The sequence below is a fragment of the Microplitis mediator genome, chromosome 4 (assembly GCF_029852145.1).
Source record: "Microplitis mediator isolate UGA2020A chromosome 4, iyMicMedi2.1, whole genome shotgun sequence".
Classification (NCBI taxonomy): domain Eukaryota; kingdom Metazoa; phylum Arthropoda; class Insecta; order Hymenoptera; family Braconidae; genus Microplitis; species Microplitis mediator.
The window spans coordinates 6331826-6353786 of NC_079972.1; the positions used below are offsets into that span (position 1 = coordinate 6331826).

At 30.3% G+C, this 21961-nt stretch overlaps 2 protein-coding genes across 9 annotated transcripts in view; both read right to left on the reverse strand.

Annotated features, from left to right (window-relative positions):
• The window catches only part of LOC130666504 (serine/threonine-protein kinase MARK2-like), an 82654-nt gene that overhangs the window by 29921 nt on the left and 30772 nt on the right, over nt 1–21961 (reverse strand). The window contains exon 1 of one of the 8 annotated variants that reach the window (XM_057467567.1): nt 5095–5647. The exons of the other annotated variants lie outside the window; for them this stretch is intronic. Coding sequence (XP_057323550.1) covers nt 5095–5556 — 462 coding nt within the window. The 5' untranslated portion in view covers nt 5557–5647. Of the gene's footprint in view, nt 1–5094; nt 5648–21961 lie in introns of those variants that run through there. 8 annotated transcript variants of the gene reach the window in all.
• LOC130667190 (uncharacterized) lies at nt 13395–16982 on the reverse strand. Its single transcript, XM_057468680.1, has one exon. The coding sequence runs from the start codon at nt 16980–16982 to the stop codon at nt 13395–13397; it is 3588 nt and encodes a 1195-aa protein (XP_057324663.1).

Sequence of the window (21961 nt, forward strand, 5' to 3'; positions counted from 1 at the left end):
TACTATCGATGTATAGGCTGTAGCTGATTGGGCTAGAGAAAATAATCTGCTGATAAATTTTCAGAAAACAAAAGTTATGATATTGGACAGTAGACGTGAACTTAAATTACTTGAAGATTGTCAGCTACCACAAATTATTATAGATAGATGGAAATATTATCCCATATGTAAATACTACCAAGTATTTAGGTATTCGATTGTCAAATGATCTTTTGTGGGATGCTCATGTTTCACAGCTCTCTCGGAAAATTTATGCTACGCTAAACAGTCTTAAATACAAGAAAAATGTTCTTTCACAGTCTTGCCAAAAATTATTGGTCACTGCTACTATCTTGCCAATTATTGATTACTGCTCTATTGTTTTCTTAGACTCATCAAAGGGGCTTGATAGTAAATTACAGCGGATTGTCAATAATGCAGTCAAATTTATTTTCAATCTAAAGCGAGATGAGCATATCACGCACCATCGTCGTAATCTAAGCTGGCTTAGCAGTAAAGAATAATAATATTTCTTTTAAAATTCAAAATTTTGCCACTACCTCCTACGAGCAATCATTCGTCGTATCAGATATTCGTCTATGGCAAGAGTTACTGATTGATCTCGTAAATTCACTTTCCGTTGAGATATTTGAAACTAAAGCGTTTAATTATTTCCTAGATCTTGAGCTAAATAGTTAGTTACTAGGCTTGTTTATTCTATTGCTATTGTATTGCTAAATTAATGTTTAAACTGTTTTTTACAATGTATTTTTATATTTTTAATAAAATTATGTGATTGTATTATTGTTTTTTGTAAAAATTTGCCGTTCGGCTGTTGCCTTGGCATATGAAATAAATAAACAGACTGTACCGATAAAGCTCAATTTTTCACAGCACCTCGGAATTAATAAGCCGCGTCGAATGCTACCTCAAAGACCGATTCACCCGTTCATAAGTTATAGAATATTTACATACGTACGTACATTCATACACTCGGGCATCCTCCTAAAAATAGTCAGAATAGCTTCCTAGGACTTTAAAACGTCGAGATCTGATGAAAACTCGATTTTTGAAAATCGGAGTGAAAACAATAACTTCACGAATTTTTGAAAATTTGCAATTTTCTTAGCAGGAAGTTAAAACACTTAGTATCCCTCTCTTAACTTTTTCCTGTATTTATCTTTTATTATTATTATTTTTCATCTTGTTGGTTTTCTTTTTACTTTATTTTTATTGTAATCCATAAATAAATGTAAGTGAAGAATATATATATTGTAAATATTATTATTTATTTTTCTCCGGAAATTTCCACCTAAATTGATGAGGTAAACCAGGCAGATAATAAATTACGTCTGATGACCTCAAACAGTTGATAATTATGAGTCTTTATCAATGCATGGGATTTGACATGAATTATAGTCAGGTATAAATAGATGTGTAAATTTGAGATTTTATGGAACTAATATTGATTACAGAATTAACGTGTACAATAATTATTTAAATAACAAGCCGAGTAAGTTACTCTTTTTTTTTTGATGCGATAATTAAAAAAAAAAATAAAATGAAAAACGATAAATAAACAAAATAAAATAAAATAAAAACTTTCACTGACTCAATACAAAAAAGTATTAGTATTTGTAACGTATAGAAACCTCAGTTAAAAAATAATCATTTTAATTATAGAAATGAATAAAGATACTGTTATTTATATAGTAGTAACTTTAATGATGATTTCCTTGAAAATTGTGTAATTTCCTATCTTTCTTTACTTATTTAAATTTCGCAAGATTTTTTGATTTATTGAATAGATTTAATTTATTCGTGATGAGTTATGTTTTCGATAGTTTTAATGAGATGTGCATTAGGGTGGGTCAAAAGAATCAACTATTTTTTTTTTTACAAGTGACACGGAAAAATGGGTTGCTAGACACCTTAAAAAAATTCTCACCAAATATGAGCTCTTAATTATAATAGGAAGATGGTGCTCATCGCAGTTTTTTATTTTCTTCTCAGTCCAATAGAAAAAAAAATTCATACCTGATCATTAATTGATTGTACAGAAAAATTTTCTTGAAGAATTTTGTAGGAAATTTAATGCTCTATAAAAAAGGTATCTTATATTTTTTTCGTAAACCTCACCATTTGAATGATATTGAAAAATTAAGTTTGATTATTTTAAGACAAATTTCATTTTTGTTTATGAATTTTCTAACTCGACAATAACTCGACTATCATAAAATACGCAATATTAATTTTTGTAGGAAATTAACTGCTCTATAAAAATGGTGTCTTGTGTTTTAGTGATTAAATTAAGCGTTCAAAAGATATTCATCATCGAACTTTCATGTGCACTGATTTTAAGAGTTTTTGATTGGATATTCGAAAAATATCAATTTAAATTATTAATTTTGAGGAAATTTACACGAATTTCAGTTTTTATCAACTGAGAAACTTTAAAATATTTTTAAGTTTTCTTTTACGTGTAAGTATTTTTGTCTACATTTAAAAAAATAAATTTTACATTATTTATCGCTTAGTTAATTATTTGTTGATAAAAAAAGCAAAGTTTTCATTACAAAGATATTATGATATGTTTCAGTTTCAGAGAAAAACAATGTCCAATTAGTGATAAAAAAGTTTTTTATTTCAATTTTCAACTGAGTTATTAATTTTCAAAAAATTTTTGTTGTAAGTCGGGTAATTTTTTCGATGCTCTTTAACAACTTGCAATAAGAAATAAAATACAAAACAAAAATTTTCTAGAGAAGAAATTTTCCCTTGGACAATATCCAGCTACAGTGGAAACATTTTTAAAGCCATTTTGGAGACTTTATCGAAAAAAAAACAACATAATCGTGATTTCTAATAATTAAAAATAAAATGTTTAGAATTATTCCAAAAAAATTTTGAAAATAAAACTCAAATAATACTAATATTAGTGACAAAAAACGAAATTTGTATGAAATTCATAAGTTAAATTGAAATTTTTCAATTATCTACTCAAAAACTTTTAAAATCAGTACACATGAAAGTTAGATGATAAATATCTTTTGAACGCTTAATGTAATCGCCAAAACGTAAGACACCATTTTTGTAGAGCAGTTAATTTCCTACAAAAATTTATATTGCGCATTTTATAATAGTCATTTATTGTCGAGTTATAAAATTCATAAACAAAAATGAAATTTGTTTTAAAATAATCAAACTTAAATCTTCAATATCATTCAAATGGTGAGGTTTACGGAAAAAATACAAGATACCTTTTTTGTAGAGCATTAAATTTCCTACAAAATTCTTCAAGAACATTTTTCTGTACAATCAATTAATGATGAGGTATGAATTTTTTTTCTATTAGACTGAGAAAAAAATAAAAAAACTGCGATGAGCACCATTTTCCTATTAAAATTAAGAGCTCATATTTGGTTAGAATTTTTTTAAGGTGTCTAGCAACCCATTTTTCCGTGTCACTTGTAAAAAAAAAAATAGTTGATTTTTTTGACCCACCTTAATATATATATAAAAGAGACCAATTGTGACCTCGAAAATAAATAAAGATTCCTTTGTATTCCTTTGATTCTGTAGCGTTTAGTTGGAATGCAGGGTGTCAAGTCATGCGCTGTTACATTGTGATTCAGACAGTTATTTTTGAATATAGTAATAATTAATAACATTCATTGAAATAAAATTCACATACATTTAAAAAACAATCTTATTGAAACGTTATTGAAAATAAATATATACAAATGAAATATAATCTATACAAAATATAATCAATTTTTTAAAAGTACAATTACTACACTTGTAAAATGTAAAAATAAAAATAGCAAATAATTAACCACAAAAGTAGCAACCTATTTGTCTCTACTTTCGCTTCTTTATTTATTTTCTTTGTTTTATTGTTTGCTATCTAAGGTGTACTTTGCTGTTAAAACAAGTAGTGTAGTGAAAGGAAGTTGCTATAGAAAAGCTAGAGATATCATGTTACTAATAATAGTAATAAAATAATGTTGTTCACTCAAAATATTGTCATAAAAAGTATATTGATTTGCGTTTATTGTAAATATGAAAGTATAATGATAAAATATATTGAATTTATAGATAAATAAAGGCAAAACATTGATTTTTATAAATGCTTAATACTACTCTCAATCTTATGGTTAGTTGAAATATCAATGTATAATATTAATTACTATTATTACACTATCATTATTATTATTATTACTTCATTCACTCTAAATAAAGTTACTCTAAATAAAGAGTAACAAAATATAGGTTATTAAAAAACTACTTCCAAATAGTTATTATTGATACATATATTATATATATTTTTAAACCAATAAAACATGGATATTATAAAACCATTCAATTAAGTTTGTATTAATCATCAAATGGAATTTTTTTTTTTTTTTTTTTTTTCATTATTTAAATATATAGTTTTCATAAAACTCAATTATTAATTACTCATTCAAACACACTAGCGTATATCTTCTTGTCAATAAGTAATATTCTAAGTAAAGTGAGACTAACAAAAAAATTTACAATGAAGATATTTTATAAATTAATTTAGTCATCAGAGTTGAAAATAAAAAAACAAAAGTTTCAACTCTTATGAGTTAAAAATGGTTAACTACGTCATCATTCCAATCTAGTCTCCATACAAGGTATATTGATATGCTAACAAAGCGTGGAACAAAAGAAATCAAAGCTACTGAGATGTTTAAATGTTATTTTTTAAATTCGAATTGACCTTGAAATTTAATTCATCAATAAATACATTAAAGAGCCTAATAAAAAAAGGATGTTTTTTCGTACATGAAACATTTTTTATTGCAGTAATCATAAAGTATTTTTGATAAATTGTGTTTTTGTAATTCATATGTGGTTCATGATACAATAAAAATAAGAGAATTTAATATCAATTTATCCACCAACTTAATACTAGTGCCAAAAGTAGTGAACAGCGAATAAAAAATATTCAAATTGAACAGGAAAAGAGTAATAATATACGTGATGGTTAAATACAACACCTATACTGTGGATGAATCATTATTTTGCTTACAAGACAGATGGTCTTCGGACAGGAATTACCAATCTCAATTTAAATCTTGTCCTTACCTTCAACTTAGATCGGGTTCTTGAATATCGCTTGCTTCCACTCGTATTTGTCCTGTTAGCAGAGTCTCGATACTGAGAAGAAGGTGCTGGTGGTGGAGGTTGAGATTTTCTCACAGATCCATCATTTGGATTAACAATATTTTTTATGACCGTAGCTCTTGAATTAGTAACCGAAGTTACATTTGGTAATGCTGTTATTGCTGGTTGTATTACTGTTGTTGTTTTAGTCGTAGTACTATTGGATGTTATCGTAGTAGGATAAACAGACGATGTATCTCGATGACTTTTAGTTCGACGTAACAATCTCCGAACAGTATTTTTAACAGTTGCAGCAATATGAGTTCCACCACCGCCTCCACTTGATCTCTCATTGGCACTTTCATTGGGTTTATAATCTACTTTTTTTAATAGATTATTTGTTGGGGCTACCCTATGCCCACTTGATTCCATCATGCGTATCATTAGATATACATTTCACAATAATAAGTTTTTTAATTTTATTTTATTTTTCAATAATACTTTATTTATTTAAATTAAATTGGATTGATGAACACTATTCAAAATAATAATTTAAAGATAAATTCAATTACACAATCTTATAGTCTTATTAAAAATAAGTAAATAAATAAATCACTTTTTTATATTTGTACTTTTATTTATTTTATATAAATTATAGTGCGAGGATCAAAAAGTTATTTAATTTGTTTTATTTTATTCTTAAAATTAAATTTTATTTTTCTCTGCATTTAAAATGATATATTAAATGAATATATAAATAATTGTATGTTTATTTTCATGTTTTTTTTTCTTCTGAATACAAGTGTCAAAATAATTTATCAGAATTCAATATTTATAATAATTAAAAATATTTAATTTCCATAAATTCACTGGTTAAAATTTAATTTAAACATTCTAATGACATATAGGAGAAAGTTATGGTTTTCTTTAACAATTTTGTAATTTACGTAGTAAACAATATGTGAATATCAGACAACTGACGTCATCTAGCCATCATCCGTGAAGATTGTAATTATTCTTATATTTTACGAGTGTTAATGGTTCACTGCGTTTTCAAGTCAGTTTGACTCTTAATATGTATAAATAGTAAACTTTTATTGAGTTATAAAATAATCCTTATATCATAAATTATATTAAGCTCAACACAATTGACAACTATAAAATGATAACGACATAATTATAGCTTTATATTTTTAAATTATCAATTACTTGTAATTGTTGATTTTACGGGTAATTGAATTTACGATAACGAGAACAAAAAAAAACATTCTCATGAGACAATAATATTTTTATAATACACGCGAATTTAAAACAAAATAATAAATACTAAATAATAAGTATATTTTTTTTTTATTTTTACTTTTCAATACTTATTTTTAATGCAAACTAACTAAATTTATCATTTAGGTGATAATATAATAGACTAATTATCAATTACATGGCATGCAGCTCAGTAACGAGACAAGTATGTTAAATTGACTAGTACACCCACAAGTTTAACAATCAACTTGACAATTTAATCTTTCACGACCAGGACATCTATCTACTTGACCTATAGTTGTAATATTTTCGATGGATTATACAGTAAAAGTTAACGTACGAACTTTGACATAACTATCTATAACTTTTGATTAATTTTGACAACTGATGAAAAATTTTCCAATGAATAATAAAAAATCGAAATTAATATAACTATACACTGAAGCATCAAGCTTTAAAACGTATTCTTAATACTATTAACATAATCAAGTTAAAAAGTACTTGGTTGTGGCACATTTATGACTATGCACGGAAACTTCTCTTGGCCAGCTTGACAGTTTAGCTTTAACTTATTCTCTTGTCACGCCATGTTGCAACGTTGCAACGTTTCAATTTGATTTCATTTTACCATATATTTTTATATTTTCCCACAACACCAGACACATTTTCTTAACGCATGTCCTTCCTACTATTAGTGCATGTGAATTAATCTAGGTGCCATAACGTTACTCATCGTTATAAGTATAACAATTACAAAAATAAAAAAATAACGATTAGTTTTAGTAAAGTAAGATTAAAAAAAAATAACAAACTAAACAAAAAAAATCTACTTGAAATTAATCGATTCTTACGATTTATTTATATTCACTATAAACCTTTTTTTTTTTCTTATAGACAAGCTATAAATTTAATATTAATCGCAACGTTGATTTTTAGTACGTGAAAGCATCTTCGTATATACAATTAAGAAGTCCAGCTGGCGCACACAAATGACCACGAGGCAATGTTAAAATTCTCTTTCTCTTTCTATCCTCGCACTATTTACGTGGCATTATTTTTATTATTATTATTATTATTTTTTTCAGGTTTTAAATCACAGTAAAACAATTATATCCACCTTTTAATTAATCACTTAATAATTTAAATTCATGTTAAGTAAATAATATTTATATTTAGAAAACAAAAACACAGTGTTCATACTGATTAAACAGTTATTACAGTTAATATTAAGTTTAAGTAACAAGAGTATGTGAAACACACAGTATCGGGACATGTGTAGCGGTAACCAGCAGTAAGCTTTGTTGCTGGATCTTGGCTTGATACGTAACCCAATGTCGTACCGGGGGGCCTGTGTGCGTCACACTACGCTTCTATATTTCTTCAATACAGTATACTATCCTCTGTTATCCCCCACGTCTATTCTCTCCCACTCCTTTAATTTCATAATCTCTCTTTCTTTCTCTCTCTTCCGTCTCTTTTTAATACTGTGCTGAGCTGAAAGCCTTCGACCGCCTTTACTTCGCGACTTGACTGTTTTATGCCATGTACCGACAGATACTTGCTATACTCGTATCACTGACACAACACACACGCACACACGCATATATATATATGTATACGATATTACCCCTCTTCTTCTTTATATCTATCTTCACTTATTCTCTGTTCTATACTATATCTTCTTCGTAACATGATGCGTCGCCGAATAGAGTACGGACCAATGGAGCTTCATTTGTATTAGATAGATTACATTATGTTATATTGGTGTTCATAGTCGATTGAATAGAAAATTAAAACGGCATAACCGCGCCTAGATTCATTTTCTTGTGTAACTAATGTTCTTACTATAATGAAGAAAACCTTCTGGTTACTTGCTAAGTATTAACTCTGAAGAAGGGGGGATTGATGTAATAGGTTATGCAAGTCATAAAAGAATGTAATATAAGGACGGACAAGTTTAAAAATCGAATGAATAATAAAATATTCTGGAATAACTAATCAATTGTGATATATCATAAAATTATTGATCTTGGTGTAATAACTATATGTACAATAGTTGTGTCTGTCTTGTAAATTATTATTTTATTTCATATTCGAACTTAAAAAATTAAGTGAAAAAACAAAAATTTTAAACTTATTAATGCACCGAATCCATTTATAGATATTATAGGAGTACCCGTGAAAATCTAAAGAATATATCTATTATTATTTTATCTAAATCAGTTAGTAGTTTTCCCGAAAGGTAGTTACAAATAAACTTACATATACAATGCATAATATGAATGAACTTCTTTTTATTGTTCTCAGAAAAGAAAGAAAAATAGAAAGAAAAACTTGTTGGAAAATCCGGAAAATGCAAATCTAGAATACTCATGTTAAGATAAAGATATGTATATATGGGGCATTCCACGCCAAATCAACCACTTTTGAACTCGACCCCTTTAATTTGGCTGAAAATTTTTTCTCTTTTTCTACCCTATCAAAAACGTTTCTCATAATTTTTTCAAATTTTTTCACCCAACCGAAAAAAAGTTATAAATTTTTGAAAAAAATGGCTTTTTTTATTTTAAATAGCTATAACTTTTTCAAAATTCGACTGATTGGGACGTTTTTTTTTTCAAAATTTTTGTTTTTAAATGTACTTTTTGAAAAAAAATACAAAAAAATTATTGCAACCTATCTTCATTGTTTTTGTGTAGATTTTTAGAAAAAATCAAAAATTTTTCGATGTTTACCATTTTCGATTTTTTTTTTTTATATGAAACTTTGACATTTTCTGCAGATCCTCAAATTTTTTCAGAGTGATGTTTTTTCGATTTATATTTTTTTTTTCCAATTGAAAAAAAAAATTTTTTACAACTAGCCTTATTTTTCATGACAGCATGCTTAAAATTTTTGAGAGTGCTCAGAAAATTTTCAAATTTGGAAAAAAAAAATAAAAACAATAAATTTCAATGGTAATGTTCGAAATAACTTGAATTTTGTTCGAAAAATCAAGTTTAAAAATAGAAGGACCTTCTGAATAATTTTTTTGTATTTTTTTCTGAAAACTACATTTAAAAACGAAGAAAATGAAAAAAAAAAGTTTTCATTTGGTTCATTTTTGGACAGATGCTGGCAATTAAAAAAAAAAATTTTTTTAACCATAAAACAATGAGTGTAGAAGGAATTTTTTTTGAATTGCCAGCATTATTTTTAAACTTGATTTTTCGAACAAAATTCAAATTATTTCGAACATTGCCATTGAAATTTATTGTTTTTATTTTTTTTTTCCAAATTTGAAAATTTTCTGAGCACTCTCAAAAATTTTAAGCATGCTGTCATGAAAAATAAGGCTAGTTGTAAACAATTTTTTTTTCAATTGGAAAAAAAAAATGTAAATCGAAAAAACATCACTCTGAAAAAATTTGAGGATCTGCAGAAAATGTCAAAGTTTCATATAAAAAAAAAAAATCGAAAATGGTAAACATCGAAAAATTTTTGATTTTTTCTAAAAATCTACAAAAAAACAATGAAGATAGGTTGCAATAATTTTTTTGTATTTTTTTTCAAAAAGTACATTTAAAAACAAAAATTTTGAAAAAAAAAACGTCCCAATCAGTCGAATTTTGAAAAAGTTATAGCTATTTAAAATAAAAAAAAGCCATTTTTTCAAAAATTTATAACTTTTTTTCGGATGGGTGAAAAAATTTGAAAAAATTATGAGAAACGTTTTTGATAGGGTAGAAAAAGAGAAAAAATTTTCAGCCAAATTAAAGGGGTCGAGTTCAAAAGTGGTTGATTTGGCGTGGAATGCCCCATATATATCATATATAAAACATTTTGTTCTTGATTTGGTTATTTTTTTTTTTTTTCATACGTTTGTATGACATACGATAATTGATATATGTACGTAAGCTTGTAATTAATCTTTCATGGAAAACTAAACGCTCGAAAAATAAAAAAAACATTTTGGAAAACGGTTGACCCAGCGTGCCAGCCCTAAAATTTCCCGCTGTTTTCGAGCTCCTTAAGTTCGAAAAAAGTCATGTTTAGCCTTGATCTATGAAAATTCAAAAAATCAAAAATAATTAGAAAAAAATTACGATTATTGTTATTTTTTGAATTTTTCGTCACCGATATCTTTTGAACTCATTAATCGATTTTGATTTCCAATGCGGCAATCGACGCAAGTTTTTCAGCCTCTGACACCACAAAAAAAATTACAATCAACCGGTTCAACAACTTTGATGTTACCTGGGTCAAAAATAGCACTTGATTTAGACTTGGTTTTCTTAAATCGTGACTAAACAAGGAAGGTATACCAAGTGTCCCTCTCAGATTTCGATGAAACAAAGATATGTTATTCTCCGTCGAAATCTAAAGGAAACGTACTTTTTTTTAGATGCGGAAAAACATATATCTAGGGGATAAAACCACTCCTCAAAGACTCCAAAGGGGTGTTTTTCAAGTTTCGTATACTTGCAGTTTAAATAATCGAATGAGACCAACGGCATTATTTTCGGGGTGGAAAATAATCAAAAGTGCCATTGGTGTTATAATAAAAAAATAAATAGAACAAAATTTATAAGGGTTGAAATTCACAAAACCTTTTTTTAAAAAAAAAATATTCAATAGTTATCTTGGTTTGAGATTTTTTGTGCGATTGATCAGAAAATGTACTACTCAAACCAAAAGTTTAAATTTTTTAAACCAACTACCTTTATTTTTAGTTCAAGTTCGTACTGTTTATTATTTCAAAACGCCATTGTTCTTTAATTAAGTGTATAACTTTCTTGAACCAAATATTTTTATTTCTTGGTTCAAGTAAGCAACAGGCTTAGTTTAAGAAAAATGTTTATTCTACCAAGAAATGAAAATTTTTAAAACAAGTACTTCTATTATTGGACCAAGTATGAAATGTGTATTGGCTTAAGAGTTTTTTTCTTAATTCCAGATTTAAAATTCAAAAGATTATTTGACTTCGTTCAAGAAATTCCTGGTTTTTATTCCACCTGTTGAAAAATTTCTTGGTTGAAGAAAAATTATCTTGAGTCAAGATTTTTTTTTCTGTATATATATATATATACACGGAAAAAAATGTGTAGTTAAATTTACTACAAATGGAGTTCCATTTACTACACTGACTAGTAATATATAGGATGACTACACGTTTAGTAACAGTTACTAGTACACTGTGGTACACAACCTGTAGTACCATTTACTACAGTAAGTAGTAATAAGAACTAGCATTAAATAACCACTGTGGTTCATTTTACTCCACAACATAGTAGAATATATTTTATTCGTAATGTATTAATTAAATATCTGTTAGATAACGATCATTAGTTTTTATGATATTGAAAACGTTATAAAAATATAAAAATTAATCTTAGATTCTTCAGACTTATAGTATATCAAATTAAAGGATATAAAAATGAATTTATTAATGAATAACTTAAAATAATAAGGACTTAAATTTCAAAAGCCTACTTTTTATCAATACCCGATAATGATAATTTTAAAAATATATTTGTAATTAATAAATTCTCGTATAAGCATAAACTTAGAATAATTAAGTATTAATTTTTATTAATAGAAAATATAAAAAACATCGATTTAAAAGTTATAATTCTAATAAATAACAAATACTCAATAGGCAATGATTTGAAAAATTGCATTAAAATCACGATTCACTGATAAGAGCATAGAAATAAAATTTAATAGAAGTTGTAGGTGAGGTAAGCAAAAGGAAGAATGACAGGTAATACAAAACAAATTTTTTTGTATTATATTTGTTATATATATATTTTTTTTAAATTATATAAATTATAATTGCACGCCTCGATTTTTAATTATGTATATAAATATTTTTAATTATAAATATTATTATTTATAATGTTTTATAATATTATTTATAATAATAAATACAATGACACAAGTTGAGAATACCCACAGAATGGAGTAAAAAAGTTATAGGTGGCGCTGTTATTTTCTTCTTTCAATCATTTTACCACACATTGGAGTAGATTGTACAAGTAATCTGGTATTGTGGGCTCCAAAAATAGTAACAGATACCAATTCATATAAAATTGTGTGGTTCCTGTTTTTTATCACAATCGCGGATGGGATGTTAATGTTCATGCAATTGTAATAATTTAATAAGTTAAATTAATATCTTATTAATGTTTCTTTATTTTGAATTTCAATATAGTAACTGATGTAATTTAATAATGAACAAAATGCTTTTATAAATTAATTGAACAAAAATGGTGAATATAAATCAATGAACAAATTCGGTAATAACTTCAAAATGGAATTTGCTTTGAATTTTGGTAAGGATGAGAACTAGGCAAGTCTCAACTAAACGGTTTGGGTTCTTGGTGGTAACTGTCTTATTATTTTTGTCTTGTATCTGAGACCCTTTAACCTCAGGACCCTTGAACTGTATGTAAAAATCTAAGTGTTTAGAAAAGGTGGGAAACGTGACATTGTGATTGGGAATCAGCAATTGTAGGAGTAACAATCCTTGGAGTAGGAGGAGGTATTGCGAGAAAGGATAGACCAGAGAAAAGAGCGAGACATTAGAAAGGCTAGAAATTATTTAGAGAAAACTGGAGACCATATGATATCGACATAGGCTTAGGACAGAAGACATTTAAAGGAAAAAGGCAATAAAGTAATTTAGTTCAGCTGGACGACGTCGTCTGGGAAAATAAGTTTAAATTTTACTTAAGGAATAAATTTTAAGAGGCCTTTAGGATTAAGTTGTAAATTATCTAAACTCAAATTCAGAGAAACTCACATTTTGAAGTTTTACAATATATAAAAAAAAAAGGGTCTTAAATCATAAAACTAAAATATTGTCAAACAATGGAATTAAAATTGGCTATGCTCTCAACGCCGATAGTTATCTTAAAAATATTTGGAATAAAATAAAAATTAGAAATGTTGAACTACAATATTATAAAAATCAGTCATAACTTTAAACATTCTCCCCCCGTTGAGAGGTCATAGCCGAGCAACTTAATGTCTCTAAATATTCAATTTTTGCTCTGATTGGAATCATCGCACACAGGTAAAATTGCAAGTTTTTTAATATTTCGAACAAAAGTATTTCTTGAGGTTTTCACTTTCACTGTACGAATAATACCATCATCACCTGGATAACATTCGATAACTTGCCCCATCACCCATTGTGCTGGTGGGGAATTATCATCTCGAAGGAGAACGACTGCTCCCTGAGTAATATTAGGCTCAGGTTTGTCCCACTTCGTTCTACGAGTGAGTTCATTAAGATATTCTAAGCTCCACCGCTTCCAAAAATCTTGTTTTACCTTTTGAATATGTTCCCAGGTTGATAAGCGGTTAGTTGGAATATCTGTAAAATCATGACCTCGAAGGTTGGTCAGCGAATCACCAATTAAAAAATGGCCGGGGGTAAGGACTAAGGGATCGTTTGAATCTGAGGAAATAGGAGTTAGTGGTCTTGAATTTAAGATGGCTTCGATTTCAATTACTAAAGTGTTAAATTGTTCATATGTGAACAGCATTTCATGTCCAGCCACATGTTGTAGAAGCCTTTTAAAACTTTTTACTGCAGCTTCCCATAAACCTCCAACGTGAGGGGCCTGTGGTGGAATGAAATGCCACTGAATGCCTTTGGTAGTAAGGTACCCTTGAATTTTTTCTTGAGCCTCAGCCGTGGAAAGTTCATCGGTCAATTCTCGTAAAATATTATTTGCACCAACAAAGTTGGTCCCATTGTCACTATATATATCTTGGCACAACCCACGTCGTGAGACAAATCTTCTCAATGCTGATAAGAAACCTTCGGATGTCAAATCAGTAATTAATTCAAGGTGGACTGCTTTCACTGCAAGACACACAAATACAGCAACATACGATTTGATTTGTGCCCGATTGCGAAATTTCTTTTCCTTAAGGATAAACGGTCCACAGTAATCTACTCCAACTTGGCTAAACGGACGTGAGGGATTGACTCGAGGCTTAGGTAGATTACCCATAAGATAATTAGTAGTAGGAGGTCTGGCTTTACAACATTGTACACATTTGTTGAGGATTTTGTATACCTGGCTTCGACCTTCAATAATCCAGTATTTGCGCCGCAAAATGTACAATGTTTGTTGCACTCCGCAGTGTAAATGTATCCTGTGTGTATGACGAATAAAAAGATTGGTGACATGGTTATTTTTCGGTAAGATAATAGGATGTTTTGCATCAAAGGGTAAATTAGAGAAGGATAAACGACCACCGACTCTCATTATCCCATTATCATCCAACATTGGGGTTAATTTTGAAAGTTGAGCATTTGTATGTTTTGACAAGTCCAATTTATTAAGAATTTTAAGATCTTCGGCAAAAGCTTGACGTTGAACTGCCTTAATTACTCGAATCTCTACTTCCCGTAATTCTTTTACTGTTAATGGGCCTTTTGTTTGACGCCCTCTTACAAACCTGAAGCAATAAGCCAACGAACGCATCAGACGGTCAAGATTCGAAAACTTGTCAAATGTTGTAAATTCTCTTTTGGTGGTAAACAGACAAGTGAAGCGCCGTTGCTCAGGTATTTCTTTACTGAAATGTAAATTAGTGACTGGCCACTTATTCTGGGGCTCGCTTAACCATAGAGGTCCCTTTCTCCAAATTTTCATTGAAAGAAAGTCAGCAGGTAGAACCCCTCTTGACACAAGATCTGCAGGATTATCTTTTGTGGGTACATGGTGCCATTTGTCAATAATCGTTTTGTTTTGAATGTCTACCACTCGGTTGGAAACAAACGTTTTTAAATGCTGAGGTGATGTATTGAGCCAATGTAAAACTATAGTTGAATCAGTCCAACAATAAATTCCATCAAATGTCATCTTAATGGCTGAAACTGTAGCTGTAATTAACGTTGCTAGAAGTTGTGCACCGCACAACTCTAATCTTGGTATGGTAATTGTTTTTAATGGAGCAACCCTTGATTTGGCACACAATAATTGTACTCGCGTCTTACCTTGATGGTCAAGTACACGCAAATAAACGCAAGCACCATATGCCTTTTCACTTGCATCTGAAAATCCATGTAGCTGTATATTTTTTATTGCTGATGACATAATCGTCCGGGGAAAAGATATCTGGTTCAATAACTGCAGTTGACTGCAGTAGGTTTTCCATTCAGTGTGAAGTTCCAGTGGCAAAGATTCATCCCAATCGAGTTTCTCGGACCATAATCTCTGTAGAAGAATTTTAGCTATGATAATAACAGGTGCTAATAGTCCTAGAGGATCAAAAATTTTCGCTACTTCAGACAGAATAGTTCTCTTTGTGATTTTAGTCTGGTTTGTAATGGTAATAGCATTAACTGTATACATTATGCTATCGGTCTTTGACTCCCAGCAGACGCCCAAAGTCTTTAATGTTGTGTCGCCCAACTGTAAATGAGGGTTAATGTTTTCTTTGGCAATATCCTTTAATACCTCACTGTCATTTGATGCCCATTGACGAATAATTAAACCAGCCTTGGCAAGTATATGGGAGACTTCTTGTCGCATTTGAATCGCTTCTAATTTGGTTTGGGCTCCAGTGAGTAGATCATCTACATAAAAGTCCTCCGTCAGAATTTTGGCTGCTATGGGAAACGAGTGACCTTCATCTTGGGCCAGTTGATGTAAACAACGGATAGCCAGGTATGGTGCGGGTCTAAGTCCAAAGGTTACTGTATTCAATTCATAGGATTGTGTTTTATTACCATGATTCCATAATATACGTTGAAATTTTCTGTCTTCTTTCCGCACTAAAAATTGTCGGTACATTTTTTCAATGTCACCTGTTAAAACGATTGGATGCTTTCGAAAACGAATTAAAAGTGAAAAAAGGTCCGATTGAATAGTAGGTCCAGTGAACAGTTTATCGTTTAATGATATACCTGTTGTTGTATTTGCTGAACCATCAAATACAACTCTCACCTTGGTGGTCATGCTTGTTTCCTTTATTACAGCATGATGCGGAAGATAATAACTGGTGGTGGCTGTCGGTTGATCATGAATTAGAGACATATGATTTAAATCTAAATATTCTTGTATAACTTGGTGATATTGAGTCTTTAAACTTGGATTTCTTTTTAATTTTTGTTCGGTGTTTATCAATCTCTTGAGGGCTAAGTGGTATGAGTCTCCTAATGCTGGAATACGTGGATTGAATGGTAGTGCTACTACGTAGCGACCAGTTGGATCTCTTGTAATATGTTTTTGGAAATGCTGCTCACACTCCTCTTCCTCTGGAGTAAATCTTTTGGAGCTTGGACATTCTTCAATTTCCCAGAATTTATTTAGGTCAAAATCATTGATATTTGTAACATGGCATGCTGCTGGTTTGACGTATTTACTTGAAGGCGCTGCTCCACCTATAATCCAACCAAGCAGTGTTTTCTGAAGGAATAATTCTTGCTGTGCAGGTAAAGAGATTTTGATTTGACCTATACATAGCAGAGAGAGAGTAGTACCTGCACCTATAAGCAGGTCAATTGGTGCGGGCTTATAAAACAAAGGATCTGCTAACTTAATATTAGATGGAATTTTCAATGTTTCTTGATGAATAGGTTGATCCGGTACTATCTGAGAAATCATTGGTATAATTAGAAAGGTAAGTGTTTTCTTGTAATCCGCTGTACTGATTGGCTCTGCACTTGTAGTTTCACCACTTTTTCCAACTTAATTTTTCACTATTATTTCACGTTGCACAACACTTTATTAAAATCCGGCTCGAAGGACCAGTTCCCAAAACCACAAAATAAGTATTTTATACTACATTGAGTAGTTGTGGAAACTACAAAGTTTTACCACATTACAGTAGTAAGCAGAACTCCTATAGTAGTAAAATATCACGCACACTGTGGCTTATGTTACTACAGTTGTCATTGCGGCGACCACAAAGTGTAGTAAAATTTTTACTAGTTTGGTGTGGTAAATTCTACTCCAGCATTTTTTCCCGTGTATATTGTGACGGGGCAGCTAGAGGTTCGACTGCTCAAATCGGTCGCGCCATTTTATAAAGTCCCGAATTTCACTCACTACCCTTATCAGCTCACTTATTCGCTACCCGGTTCGCTGAGGCTCCGAAAGAGGCCCATGGGTCAGTGTGTCAAACATCATAGACGGCAGTTCAGACGAGGTCACGTGAATGACCCCTCCTAGATTTACGGCTATATAAGGGCGAGCAATTGACAATAAATTCAGTCAGCGACTTAGATCTCACTTGAATTCTCACTTAGCTGGGAGTTGTAGAGAAGGGCTGAGGACGCCTAGCGAGGTCCTTACTTTACACTCTCCAGCTCACCAAGTACATATCTCTAATGTACTCTTTATACTAATCAAATTTAGTCGGTTTATTGTAAAGTCCGTTAATTTATTGTCAAGTCCGTTTATGTATTGAAAAAGTCTAGTCAGTTTAATTGTTATAAAAATCTAGTCAGTTAATAAATTACATTTTAAATCTGTATAGTAAAATCAGTGCCATAATGTCGAATCGTTGCTAATCGTCTTGTCAAAGAGTCAATCAAGTCTTTTGCAGTCCACGTCCAGAATGCTTTATTTGAAGATCATCGATGTAAGTCTACAAGCAGTTAATTACAAGTTTGCCAAACACGGAGTTATTTATATTTAGAATCTTGTTAAATTTTACTTTTTCTTTTAATTTGTTGAACATTACATAAATCTTGAAATTTCAATTATAACGTGTTGATAGAGATGATTAAGATAAATTATTTAAACTATTAGATTTTGTCACAAGAAATAGTAATATCGTATAAAATAAATTTTTCTAATCGATTATATTACTCATGAGATCAGACCCAGGATCTCTCATTTACGCATTAATGAAATAGTTCTTTTAGTTATCTTTCTAATATAAATGTACATATATTCAGTAGATTACGTTTGTAAATGATCAGAAAATGAATTAAACCAATAAAATAATATTATAATAAAAAGAATCATAACACAAAATAAATTAATTACATCATCCCACCTATTCTGTAATCAAGCTGCGTACTCAGTGATACTAGGTATTTCAGAACCCAGTACTCAAAATTGCCCGAGTTACTGACGGAGGATTGTCCGAACTTCCTGGTACGGGGAAGCATGAGCATACCCTTACAATATATATGTTTTATATATATATATATATATATATATATATATATTTAACACTAAAACACGTATCTACTGTTTCTTTCTACTCTTTTGAAATTCTAGTCTTTTAGAATTTTAAGTAAAATAACATCTTTCAGCAGCGGCAAAATCGGGGGTGACCACCTGGCATATCTTCACAGTAAAAAAATGTTGGAAAATCCAAAAGTGCACACCTCAATCGCTCAATTTATTTTTAATCATTACTTTTATTATTATATAATATTAATATATTTTTTTTTGTTATGAACTTTTATTCAACTTACAAATTATCAATTTGATTTTTTTATTTTTATTTCTTATTTTCAGTTTAATATTTTTTTACTAACATTTTTTTCTAAATATCCCGCCTTGTTTTGTCTTAAATGTCGCTTTTTTTTTCAAACATATTGATACGCTAGTGCTGCCACCAGTAGTTGATAGAGAGAAACAATGAAAAAAATAATAACAACAGTAAAAATAGCAGCTAAATTTTTCACGAAGAATCAGTTTTCACGTTTTTTATTAATTACACCAAAACAAAAAGGAATCAGATAGTAATTTTTGAAAGGGTTCTTGTGATCAGAAATACACAGATAATAAAAAAAAAACTAAGTCGATAAGTCTTGTTTTTCGAAAGTTATCGTGTTTAGACGAGTCCGAACACCACAATTGACGCACTGAGGGCTTCGGACTAAATCATTTTTTTAAAATTAATCACATCATTAATCAAATAAGGATTGCATTGAAAAATGTTCCTTAATAAATTTCCTTTAAAATGGTATATATCATTAACAACTTTGGTGTACTATAAAGAAAGTAGAGAGGATTTAAAGTCCGTGAAAGGGCCGAGAGTGAGAGAGTGACAGTAAAGCACACCTAACGCTTTCGCGATTGAGGTGTGCAATATTGTGTTAAAATCAACACAATCTGTGTGTTAGAAACGGTCCACACAATATTTGTGTTATTTTCCAACACAGACTATTTGAGTTGAATTTCAACACTTTTTTCGTGTTGATTTTGAAGTAACACTTAATAAATGTTGATAATATCGATTATTATACTATTAACTATTTCCATTCAATATTGTAAAAATTCTTAACTAAGAATGTGTGTGTGCATGTGTGCGGGCGAATGCGCGGGTAAGTGTGCGTGTGTGTACATGTGTGCGCGAGGGTGTGTGTGAATGTGTGAGGGTAAGTGTGCGCATGTGTGTGTACATTTGTGCGGGTAAGTGTGCGCGGGTGTGTACTTGTGTGCGCGAGGGTGTGTGCGGATAAGGGTGTGTATGTGTGCGGATAAGTGTGCGCATGTATGCGTGTGTACATGCGTGCGCACGCGTGTGTGCATGTGTGTGGGTAAGCGTGTGCATGTGTGTGTACATGTGTGCGTGAGTGTGATGGTAACTTTTAGCATAAAATTCTCTCCGTGTAAGTAACATTTATAAAGTGTTGAAGAGTAAATCGATTAAAAATTTTAAAGTAACACAAAGAATTGTGTTGATTTGACACAAAATAATCAACACAAAAATTTTAACACGGACCGTTTTTAACACAGATACACAATAATTTTTACTGTGTTCCATGTAGAATTAAAAATAATAAGGTAAGTAAAATATAAGAAAATAATATTATTATTATGTTCTCGTTGCTTAAAAATGTATCAAACAATAATTCTCGATGAATTAAAACCAACGCTAATAAAAATATTGATGTTTTCATATTGGTCAATGTAGATAGACTTAGGGGTTGTTCACCCCCTAAACTTGATTTTTCGGAAAAACCCAAAAAGACGTATCCTATACTTTTTTTTTCTCTTTCGATTGCCGTTTGCTTCGTTAAAATCCATTGGATATTTTTTTTTTAAAAAAAGTTTTTGTGGATTTCAACCCTTATAACTTTTGTTCTATTTATTTTTTTATTATAACACCAATGACACTTTTTATTATTTTCCACCCCGAAAATGATGCCGTTGGTCCCATTCGATTATTCAAACTACAAGTATACGAAACTTGATAAACACCCCTTTAGAGTCTTTGAGGGGTGGTTTCATCCCCTAAATATATGTTTTTCCGCAGCCAAAAAAAAGTACGTTTCCCTTAGATTTCGGCGGATAATAACATATCTTAGTTTCATCGAAATCAGAGAGGGATACCTCCCGTGAGAGTAAGCCAGTTAATCTAAAACACCGCGGATTCACCTTGGTTTCGTCTTACTTAGTCAAGATTTAAGACAACCAAATCTAAATCAAGCTCTACTTTCGATCCGAGTTATCGGAAAAACATATTTTCGAAATTTAGGTTTCGGAATAACACGGAAGGCAGTGTACCAATCAAGCTTAGCTTTTCATAGAATTTAGAAATTAATAAGCTGCTTCAAATGCCACATCAAAAATCTAAATCAGTTAATCCGTTCAAAAGTTGTAAAATATTTACATACACTCGGAAATCATCTTAAAAATAGTCAGAATAACTACCTAGGACCTCGAAACGTTGCGATCTGTTTCAAACTAGGTTTTAGAAACCAGATCGAAACCAACAACTTGTCTTTTTTTGCCATTTTAATTTTTCTTGGCGGGAAGTTGAAAAATAGTATGATGAAAAGCTAACCTCCAGATAAAATGAATAAAAATGTGATATCAACAGCTAGTTTAATGTTTTTTTTTAACTTCCCGCTAAGAAAATCGACGATTTCCGAAAAATTGGGAAGTTATTGTTTTCACCCCGATTTGCGAAAATCGAAATTTTATCAGATGTCGACGTTTTGAGGTCCTAGGAAGCTATTCTGACTATTTTCAGAATGATGTCCGAGTGTATGTATGTATGTATGTATGTACGTGTGTGTGTGTGTGTGTGTGTGTGTGTGTGTGTATGTTACCGGTCTATAACTTTTTAACTAATGAACCGATTTGGATGGTTAAGGCGGCAATCGAAAGAGCTTGTTGGCCATCAACTTTTCTGAAAGTTTCAAATCATTTGATCAAGTAGACTCTAAAATATTGGCGAATTACGAAAAAAAAAATTTTTTTTTTTCTAGTTTTTCATTGATTTCTCAGAAACGACTTATACGATCAACTTCAAAATCTAATCAGCTCTAGAACTCAATAAAACACGTCGATTGCCGCCTCAACCATCAAAATCGATCAATTCGTTCGTGAGATATTGTGGGAGAAAGAAATGCTAAAAACGGTTATTTTCGAAAACAGTGGAATACAAAAGTATTTTCGAGCTCGAAGAGCTCGAAAACAGCGGGAAGTTTTGGGGCTGGCCGCAGGGTCAACCGATAGACAGATTTTTTTTGTAGGGACGATAGTACTGAATATACATACTATAGCTAATATATATATATACTTGGCTCCCCACCTTTTTTTGTGCGCGATAATTTTTCGCATCAAAACTTCTCAGCAAAAATCTCTCATAGCAAAATTTCTCGTAACGTAAT

Coding starts and splice junctions, on each gene's coding strand:
- LOC130667190 (XM_057468680.1), bottom strand. CDS start 16,982: ATGATTTCTCAGATAGTACCGGATCAACCTATTCATCAAGAAACATTG.